Below are 10805 nucleotides of genomic sequence, written 5' to 3'. Positions count from 1 at the left end.
AACAGCTGTCTACAGATGGATATCTGGCCTGACTATATTCCCTTGTCAAATACAGTACCAAGGCTTCTTGGAAAGTCGGATTCTGACTCCTAGGGAGCCTCTTCTAAAAGATAACACTAGCAAGATTGTTCTCTTTCTTGGAAGATACCTCATTGCATATAGTTGAACCAGTGATATTAAATGCATAGCTCAAACATTTCACTACAAACACTACATTATTATATTTGTGTTATAGGATGTATTCCTGCATAAATCTACTTTCACACTCGCGTTTTGGCTTTCCGTTTGTGAGATCCGTTCAGGGCTCTCACAAGCGGTCCAAAATGAATCAGTTTAATTCTAATGCATCCTGACTGGAAAAGGATCCACTCAGAATGCATCAGTTTGCATCAGTTCAGTCTCCATTCCGCTTTGGAGAAGGACACCAAATGGCTGCTTGCAGCGTTCTGGTGTCCGTCTGATGAAACTGAGCCAAATGGATCCGTCCTGGCACACAATGTAAGTCAATGGGGATGGATCCGTTTTCACTGACACAATCTGGCACAATAGAAAACTGATCTGTTCAAGATGGATCCGTCTTGGCTATGTTAAAGATAATACAAACTGATCCGTTCTGACGGATCCGCACAAAACACGAGTGTGAAAGTAGCCTAAGACTGTGTGTTTCATAGACATTTTACTACACAAATGTCATTGTTGAACCAGTGATATTAAATGCATAGTTAAAAGACATTTCATTACAAACACAGCATTATTCCCAAAGTAAATTGTTAATACCAGTGTGCAGTGTGTTTATAGAAGGGGGATGGGCATTTCATTGTGCCTCTGTCTTTAAATGACAGAAAACACACTTGCAATTTTGCTAGTACCATTTAATAATCTGTGGACCAAACCCAGTGACTTATCATTTATAGGCCTCAAAATAAAATGTCTGAAAATAGAAGAGTGCAAAACAAAAGACCCATGCCTAATCCTTCACAGTCAGAATGTGGGTAGGAGTAGCAGCCATCCAGCTAGCAGTAGTAGGCCAAAGTTCTCTCTGGCTTTTGAAATGTGCAATGTTATTTTGAGGACAAAGAGAATGAGATTGTGGACTGGATTCCTCCACTCAGTCACAGCGGGATAATGTGGAGGACTGACACTGTGCCTTGGAGCCAGGGGTCACAACATTTCTCCTGCTCCTCTTCCTTGCAACACCAGAGAAGCCTTTCAGTTGCATCTGTCTTCAATGGTAGTGCGATCCAGCTTATGGACTAACATCATTCTAGATCCCCATAGGGCATTATACTTGGACTTGGATTGCCCACCTGGGATCAAGTCCACATTCTGCACAAGCGGTCATCACACTGCTTGTTTGCGCCATGTAGGCTTTTATGCCCAATTGGGCACATTTGTATTATTGTATTATCTTATGGATGTACAGTTTTATGCTTATTTTATATATTAGATTTACATTAAATGTGATCATTGTCACTTTACATTGGTGGTCCCAGATAATTGAGTGCCCCCCTATTGTTTTACATTTTGCACTTTTTTTCTCTGGATTCGGGTGGATCCGTGGAGTGAGCATTTTGTCTTTTGGGAGTGTTTGGGGTGAGCCGCTGTTCTTTCATCTGTCTTCAATGCCCCTACCTAGTGGGGCACCTTCTTTTTTCCTAAGAAAAGGCAACAAAACTCCACGACACGCTATAGATACTCAAGAGAGTCTCCCTGTTGACTTGTCTGAGAACAGTCAGTGGCTGGACTGCCATGAGGAGTAGGTTCAGTGGGAGGTGGGGACCCGATGTATAGCTGTGTTGGTGACGGTGGTAGTTGTGGCACCTGACACCATAGTAGCGATAGAGGCAATGGTAGCAACAGTGGCACTCGGGGCAAATGTAGCCCATAATTACATATAACAGTCAGATAAAACTGGCATGGAGGGTGAGCATGGCAATGATTGTATGTTGGACAGGACCTGAGGGCTGGATAAAGGTGGCAGAGGAAGAAGGTGGTTTGAAGTGGCAGCAATCAAGAGCAAAGGCAACGTATGGCCAGAACCTTCTAAAAAAAACTGCATCTATTATTGTCAGTTTGGAAACTGGTGATGCTGCCGGTGCTGTGGACACAGGCTCAAAATTTGCAAGATGTAAGACAAGCTTGGCTGCTACTAGCTCTCTGCAGGTATTTCTACTTTGGCACTTTTTCTCCATAGTGCCAGAAGAAAAAGGCATTGCCATGTGCAAGATCTGCAGGATAAAAATAAGTCACGGGCGCCACGTTCAACACAAATATAGGCACCACACCTCTATTGAACCAAATTAAGTAGCATTACCAGTTACTGTGGGAAAATAGTGGCCACCAGCTAGTGCAAAAAGATTGTCCTCTTTCACCTGATCTAACTTTGCAGCAGCCAGGCTGCATCCATGTACAATATAGTGTCATTGTCACTCCTTTAAATTCTCACTGTTCGGCAAGGTGCACTCCACGGTGGACACCAGGAGCAGCTATTACAGGCAGAGATAGTATATGTATTTCATGACCCACTGGGTCAATGTTTTGCGAGGCAGCACTTCAGTAAGAAGGCCAGACCCTCTTGACACTTTCATAGTTGTGTTGGTCTGGTTCCCACACCAGGCGCTTATCCGACTCATCCACATCCTCCTCCCTTCCCAACACCAGCAGAGCAAAGAGTTTCTCCCACTCCCACTCCCTCCTATAATATGCAGTCCTGATCAAAAGTTTAAGACCACTTGAGGAATGGCAAAAAATCATATTTAGCATGGCTGAATCTTAACAAGGTTCCAAGTAGAGCTTCAACATGCAACAAGAAGAAATGGGAGTGAGACAAAACATTTATTGAGCATTCAATTTAATGAAAACAACGAATAAACTGAAACAGGCTGTTTTTCAGCTGATCAAAAGTTTAGGACCACACCTCCCAAAAAAAACTAAACCCCCCCCCCCCCAAAACAGAAATCCAACTTCCAAACATGAACTCAGTAATGAGTAGCTCCGCCGTTATTGTTTATCACTTCAAAAATTCGTTTCGGCATGCTTGATGCAAGCTTTTCCATGAGGTGAGTGGGAACATTTCTCCAAGTGGTGAAGACGGCCGCACGAAGGCCATCTACTGTCTGGAACTGTTGTCCATTTTTGTAAACTTTCCTTGCCATCCATCCCCAAAGGTTCTCAATTGGATTTAGATCAGGGGAACATGCAGGATGGGCCAAAAGAGTGATGTTATTCTCCTGGAAGAAGTCCCTTGTCCTGCGGGCATTGTGTACTGCAGCGTTGTTCTGTTGAAAAACCCAGTCGTTACCACATAGACGAGGGCCCTTAGTCATGAGGATTGCTCTCTGCAACATCTGGACATAGCCAGCGGCCGTTTGACGCCCCTGCACTTCCTGAAGCTCCATTGTTCCACTGAAGGAAAAAGCACCCCAGACCATTAAGGCACCCCCTCCACTGTGGTGCGTAGAAAACATCTCAGGTGGGATCTGCTTGTCATGCCAGTAATGTTGAAAACCATCAGGACCATCAAGGTTCAACTTTTTCTCATCAGAAAATAAAACTTTCTTCCACCTTTGAATGTCCCATGTTTGGTGCTCTCTTGCAAAGTTCAAACGAGCAGTTCTGTGGCGTTCAAGGAGACGAGGTCTTTGAAGACGTTTTTTGTTTTTGAAGCCCTTCAGTCTCAGGTGCCGTCTGATGGTTATGGGGCTGCAGTCAACACCAGTAAGGGCCTTAAGTTGGGTCGAGGATCGTCCAGTGTCTTGACGGACAGCCAATTGGATCCTCCGGCTCAGTGCTGTTGAAATTTTTTTGGTCTTCCACTTGACTTTTTTGTTCCATAACCCTCAGGATCATTTAAGAATTTAAGAAATTCCAAATGACTGTCTTACTGCGTCCCACCTCAGCAGCGATGGCGCGCTGTGAGAGACCCTGCTTATGCAGTTCAACAACCCGAGTTTTTTTGCCTTTGCCATCACAACGTGTGACTACCTGACAGAAAATGACAATGAATCCACATCTTTGCACAGATTTGGCCTTTTAAAGGCATGTGGTCCTAAACTTTTGATCAGCTGAAAAACAGCCTGTTTCAGTTTATTCATTGTTTTCATTTCTTCTTGTTGCATGTTGAAGCTCTACTTGGAACCTTGTTACGATCCAGCCATGCTAAATATGATTTTTTGCCATTTTTCAAGTGGTCTTAAACTTTTGATCAGGACTGTATGTTCGATCCAGCAGCCTGTACTTACGATCATAGCAGGCTGGAGGCAAGAGGCTGGGCGGCCGGGCAGGCACTGGCAGCGTAACTTCCTACGTCACGTGCCTGCGCCGCCTGCTTTATTCATAAAGTGGGCGGAGCAGGCATGTGACGTAGGAAGTTATGCTACCAGTGCCCTCCAGCCTGCTATGATCGTAATTAAAGGCTGCTGGATCAAACATATTTATAGTTAAACATTGCCTGCAGTTACAGTAGATACCATTAGTACAGTGAGCGGGGTCCGGTGCAATAGAATACAGTGACTGCACCGGGCCCCGCTGCCATTACAAAACTAAAGGCCGGCCCCCAGCCCCTCCTCCCCCCTCTCGCTGATACACACGCCGACCATGCTGTGCAGCTTGTGGTAGGCAGTGTATCAGTGTAAAAATGGCAGCATTCGCCCCATAAGACGCACTGCCATTTTCCTCCCACTTATAGGGCGAAAAATACAGTAATCATATATTCTGCCTGTGAATAAAGTAGAAATATGTATATTAGCTTTCTGAGCACATCTCAAAGTAGTAAAGCTATAGTACATAGAGTATATGATATGTAGGAGACAGTTCTGCCCTCAGTATGCTGATGTCCTCAGTTTGCAGCTGTTTAGCATACAGATAAAGGAAAGGTATAGGTTTAATCAGCATGATGAGCCCTGCCAGGCAGTATGTCTGGTTTAATAGGGTTGATCATGCTGACAGAGCCTCTTTAAGGTGAAAACTGTCTCTTTACTGAAGGTATTAAGTAATATGTTAATTTATCCTAAGTATCATTATGAATTTAGTGCTACCATTTGTTTGCTATTTTACTATTTCCCGACATAGAGCATACATGTCTGGTCTTTAAAGATGGTACCCACTCAGGAGCTGAAAGGGCACCATACCTGGCGGCTGCCTACTGTTGTACACCAGAGACAGGGTAAGAAAAAAGAGGGTTAGTCACCGGGCCTTCAGAATGATGGTCCAGGGATAACTTCGCAGGGCGCCAAAGGTGGGGCAGAATAAGTGTAATTCGATTACACCTGAATATTGGAAAAAATATATAAGTCAATTGACAATAGTGGAACAGAGAAGGGCAGGCTGTCAATGGTCTCAATCCACCCTGATGCCCTCAAGGTGGGTGATTGGAAAGAATACAGTGGGGTTGCGCGGAGACGCTAAAAAGGACCACAGAGAGGCGCCAGAATCCCTAGTGTCTAGGATTGTGATGGTATATAACCCAAAGGTAGAGGCTTATGCTGTTAGGTGTACATAAGTGGGGTTGCAATACTTACACACTCACCAGATATTATTGTTCTTAGGGTTAGTTAATATATGGTAGGCAAATAATAAAAGCAATGGTAGGCAAATATAAAATCAAGGTATAAAATCAAAATTTTAGTGACTCACTTCACCCAGGAGGGTAATGTGGGATAAAGCTCAAGACACCCACATCACACCTCCTGCGCCTGGATCGCCAGTAGAGTCTCAGAAACGAACAATGATCACTCAGGAGTCCTTGTTCTTTTTTTTTAATCCTTTATTCCAAAGCCAGGGTGGGGGAGTGAGCAGCTCGAATGCGTTTCGGGGCCTCTTAATGGGTCCGCCTGATGAAGAGCGTCGAGCTGCTCACTCCCCCATCTGGTGGAAGGGTCCGTGATCAGCAATAATGCCGATCATAGACTTTTAACCCCTCAGATGCCATGGTCAGTTACGCGTTTGCTGGAGATGTTCAGTTACTATTGCTGCCTTGGGGCTTCTGATGGCTCCAAGGCCTACCATAGCAAAGTTCTTACCAAGCCCTGCCTGTAGTCGTGCTTGATAAGAACATAATGATTGACACATGGAGTGCAGTGGTACACCACTGTAGTCTGAGAGAGAAGTGATTATAAATAAATATAAATTTTTTTTAAAAAAAAATAATTAATAAACAATAAAAAATAAAGATCATTACTGTTGCTCTCACCCTGGTGGATGAAAACCTTGCACGGACTCCTGGAGTGGAAACCTAGAAGTTAAGAAATAATGTCCAGCAATGGAAATCTTCTAAAACTTGAATTTATTAGCATCCATTAAAATGAGTGTTGCTACATCCCAAAATGGCTGTACTATTAAAATATAAACATATTCATCCCATATGGTGAATAGAATAACAGAAAAGATCAAAATTGTTGTTTCATATCCCAAATTTATTTTATAAAAAGTGATCAAAAAGTCATACACACCCTAGAATGGCATCAATAAAAACGACAGATCCCCCTGCAAAAAATGAGTCTGCAGATCTAAATATAAAATAGCTATGGCTGTTAGAATATGGCAATGCAAAGGAAAAATACATTCTTTTCTTAGATTTTTATATGTAAAATAAAAAATAAGTATTAAACACTAGTATGAAAAACTAAACAAAATAGGGTATCACTGTAATTGTAGTGAGCCACAGAATTAAGTTAACACGTAAATTTTTCCACATAGAGAACGCCGTCAAAATGAAATAGTTCCAGTCCATTTGAAATGTTCCCCACCACACTTTATGCAATATTAAAGAGTCAATCCAGACACAAAATAATAATGAATCCTTTGGCTAAAGTCATGGACCTGTACATGCTCCCAAAGTTTCATTCACCTGAATGGTGACATGGTGACAGTGCAAAGAACCCTGCTGTTCTCTGCTAGGTTGCAGCTAGAGGCTGTGCTGCCATAACAGAGTAGTGCTGTCCTGAGTCACGTCATAGTCAGTATAAGATATATACACAGACCACCTGTAGGTCATAATGGGGCTTGGATAAATGTAACATGTAAAATTACTTCAGGTTTACACAGTGGCGTACATAGAGAAGTAAGGGCCCCATAGCAAGGATCAAACCAGGCCCTCCACAAAGGACAGAAGAGTTTTCCACTGCTTCATTTGCTAAAAGTTGTTCCTTCAGAGGGTAGAGTCCTGATCAAGTTTTCACCTCCAGTAGAAGAGAAGAAAATCCCAACTAAGACTGGGCCACCTCTTGGCATGGGCCCCATAGCAGTCGCATGGTCTGCCACTATGGTAGTTATGCCCCTGGGTTTACGTCTCTCAAGCTAAATGATGCATTATTTCTAACTCTAGTTTCACATGTATCTATGTATGTAAAATACACTTTTCAGGGATGTTGATGTAAAACAGATGTAAAATTATTGCATTATTTGACAGTAAGGTGTGTACACTGATACCTAATACTTGGAGGGTGATGCCATGATAATAAGCCGTTAATTCCATACTTTACATTTGATGAGATCACACTCTTGCCCAGTATTGTACAGTGCTTTGTCTTCTGTAAATTGCTTATATTTGGAATCCTTTTCACAATGTCTGCCTATCGAACAAACTTACTGTAATAGGTTATACCATCTATCTGTGAACGCCTTGTGTTCATCACTTTCCTAACAGTTTCTTTTACTTCTTTGTTCCGTAGGCAATAAATCAAAGGGTTGAGTAAAGGAGTTACTACTGTGTTGAAAACAGCCATGACCTTGTTGACATTCATTGAGTAGGACACACTGGGACGAACATAAATAAATATGACTGTGCCATAGAGAATAGTGACCACTGAGAAATGGGAGGCACATGTGGAGAAGGCTTTTTTCCTACCCTTACTGGATGGTATTTTAAATATAGTAGAAAGGATGAACACGTAAGATACAATAGTCAACAGCAATGAGGTAAGAATGATGCTACAAGCGAAAAGAAAGACAATAATTTCCTCTAGAAAGGTATCTTCACATGAAAGCTTGAGAACAGGTGGAAGGTCACAGAAGAAGTGGTTGATGACAGCAGGTTGGCAAAATGTCAAGCGGGATATAAGAAGTACTAGAAAAAACACAGACACAAAGGCAACGGACCAGCAAGCTGCAGTAGCCTGTAGACATACTTGACCATTCATGATGGACTGATAACGCAGTGGGTTACAAATAGCCAAGTAACGATCAATGGCCATCACTCCAAGCAGGAAAAACTCTGTGGAACCCAAAGAGAAATAAAAATAAATTTGTGAGAGACAGCCAGATAATGAAATGCTTTTCCAGCCAGCCAAATTACTTAAGAGCTTTGGAGCGATGGATGATGTATACCAGATCTCTAGGAAAGAGAGCTGGCTAAGAAGAAAATACATAGGAGTATGAAGTCTGTTGTCTACACGAACCAAACTAATGATTGCAACATTAGCAGTGATAGTCAATAGGTAGATGGCAAAGAAAACCACAAAAAGAAAGAACTGGAGCTCTACAGAGATAGTAAACCCAATCAAGAAAAAGTGTGTCACACTGCTCTGATTTTCCATTATCTTCACCCTGAGAACACAATGGAGTAAGGAGTAGTAAGAATATAAGTGCAATTTGCAGACTGTATTACTTCACCAGTGGAAGCAATGTATCGTTGCCACTATAATACTATATTAGTGACTTTTTCTATTCGGGTAACATTGGTGATTTCTAATCTCCTAATGCCAAGTAAATGACTGAAAGACCATAGTCTCCTAGCTGACCCCACACCCTACCACTGAAATATTACGATGGATAACTTTCATATGGCTTGGAGCTCATCTTTGACCTGCAAGTCGTTTCTTTGTGGCTGCCAAAAGAGGGACAGTCATGGTTAGGGTCAGACTTGCCCACCAGAGTTCCAGAGGACCTTCTGATTGGCCCAGGTTCTGATACCATAATGGGCCAAAAAGATCCAGGAGAAAAAAAACCCATAAGGCTTCCTCTGGGGCCAATCACCTGCTGTTAAAGGGTTTCTGTCACCAGAATTAACTCTATTCAACTAGCTGACATTAGCGATGTGCTAATGTCAGCTGAACCTAACTAGCCTATTCCTACTTATATCTATGCTCCCGTTACTGCAGAAATATAACTTCACCTCCAACTGCCGGTCCTGTTCGCTGGGGAAATCTTGCACCATGCAGTATTCGACACAGGGGCAGTGAGGAAGCCGGCAGCCGGCGAGCGCCCTTCACTCACTGCGCCTGCGCCGAATACTGAACAGGACAGCGCAGGCGCGAGATTTACACGGCAGTAGGAGACCTGCATGTGTTCTTACAAAACACATGCAGCCCTAATTGGACAATGTCAGTATGTGTAAGGACCAACTACTTTGAAAAGGGAAGTTGTCAACACATCAATACATTTCCAGGATGAATGACAGAGAAACAGCAATGCAGAGATAGATAGATAGATAGATAGATACAGTCATGTGAAAAAATTAGGACACCCTTTGAAAGCATGTGGTTTTTTGTAACATTTTTAATAAAAGGTTATTTCATCTCCGTTTCAACAATACAGAGAGATTAAAGTAATCCGACTAAACAAAGAAAACTGAAGAAAAGTCTTTTCAAGATCTTCTGTAAATGTCATTCTACAAAAATGCCTATTCTAACTGAGGAAAAAGATAGGACACCCTTGCCCCTAATAGCGAGTGTTACCTCCTTTGGCTGAAATAACTGCAGTGAGACGGTTCTTGTAGCCATCTACCAGTCTTCGACATCGGTCTGAGGAAATTTTACCCCACTCCTCAATGCAGAACTTTTTCAGCTGTGAGATGTTTGAGGGGTTTCTTGCACGTACAGCCCTTTTCAAGTCACCCCACAGCATCTCAATGGGATTCAAATCTGGACTTTGACTTGGCCATTCCAGGACTCTCCATTTCTTCTTTTTCAGCCAATCTTTGGTTGATTTACTAGTATGTTTTGGGTCATTGTCATGTTGCATGGTCCAGTTCCGCTTCAGCTTTAATTTTCTAACTGATGGTCTCACATGTTCTTCAAGCACCTTCTGATACACAGTAGAATTCATCGTGGATTCTATGATGGTGAGCTGACCAGGTCCTGCTGCAGCAAAGCAGCCCCAAACCATGACACTTCCACCTCCATGCTTCACAGTTGGTATGAGGTTCTTTTCTTGGAATGCTGTGTTTGGTTTACGCCAAACATGTCCTCTGCTGTTGTGTCCAAATAATTCAATTTTGGACTCATCTGTCCAAAGAACATTATTCCAGAAGTCCTGGTCTTTGTCAACTTTATCTCTGGCAAATGTCAGTCTGGCCTCGATGTTTCTCTTGGAAAGCAAAGGTTTCCTCCTTGCACACCTCCCATGCAAGTTAAACTTGTACAGTCTCTTTCTGATTGTAGAGGCATGTACTTCTACATCAACAGTAGCCAGAGCCTGCTGTAGTTCTCGAGATGACACTTTAGGGTTTTTGGAGACCTCTTTTAGCATCTTGCGGTCTGCTCTTGGGGTGAACTTGCTGGGGCGACCAGTCCTGGGCATGTTGGCAGTTGTTTTGAAAGCCCTCCACTTGTAGACTATCTTCCGGACAGTGGAATGGCTGATTTCAAAATCTTTTGAGATCTTTTTAAATCCCTTCCCAGACTCATAGGCTGCTACAATCTTTTTTCTGAAGTCCTCTGACAGCTCTTTTGCTCTCACCATGGTGCTCACTCTCACTTCAACAGTCAGGAGCACACCAAACTAAATGTCTGAGGTTTAAATAGGGCAAGCCTCATTCAACATGCAGAGTAACGATCTACTAATTATGTGCACCTGGTGTGATATAC

The 10805-nt window shown here is 42.7% G+C and overlaps 1 protein-coding gene across 1 annotated transcript; it reads right to left on the bottom strand.

Annotated features, from left to right (window-relative positions):
• Positions 1-7571: 7571 nt before the first annotated feature.
• On the bottom strand, positions 7572-8534 carry LOC122928310 (olfactory receptor 6M1-like). Its single transcript, XM_044281042.1, has one exon. It carries the CDS (start codon positions 8532-8534, stop codon positions 7572-7574), a length of 963 nt encoding a protein of 320 aa, XP_044136977.1.
• Between the last annotated feature and the right edge of the window lie 2271 nt (positions 8535-10805).

The sequence above is a fragment of the Bufo gargarizans genome, chromosome 1, assembly GCF_014858855.1.
Source record: "Bufo gargarizans isolate SCDJY-AF-19 chromosome 1, ASM1485885v1, whole genome shotgun sequence".
Classification (NCBI taxonomy): Eukaryota; Metazoa; Chordata; class Amphibia; order Anura; family Bufonidae; genus Bufo; species Bufo gargarizans.
Note: the sequence above shows the minus strand (reverse complement) of the source record. Positions and strands in the feature narration are given on the sequence as shown.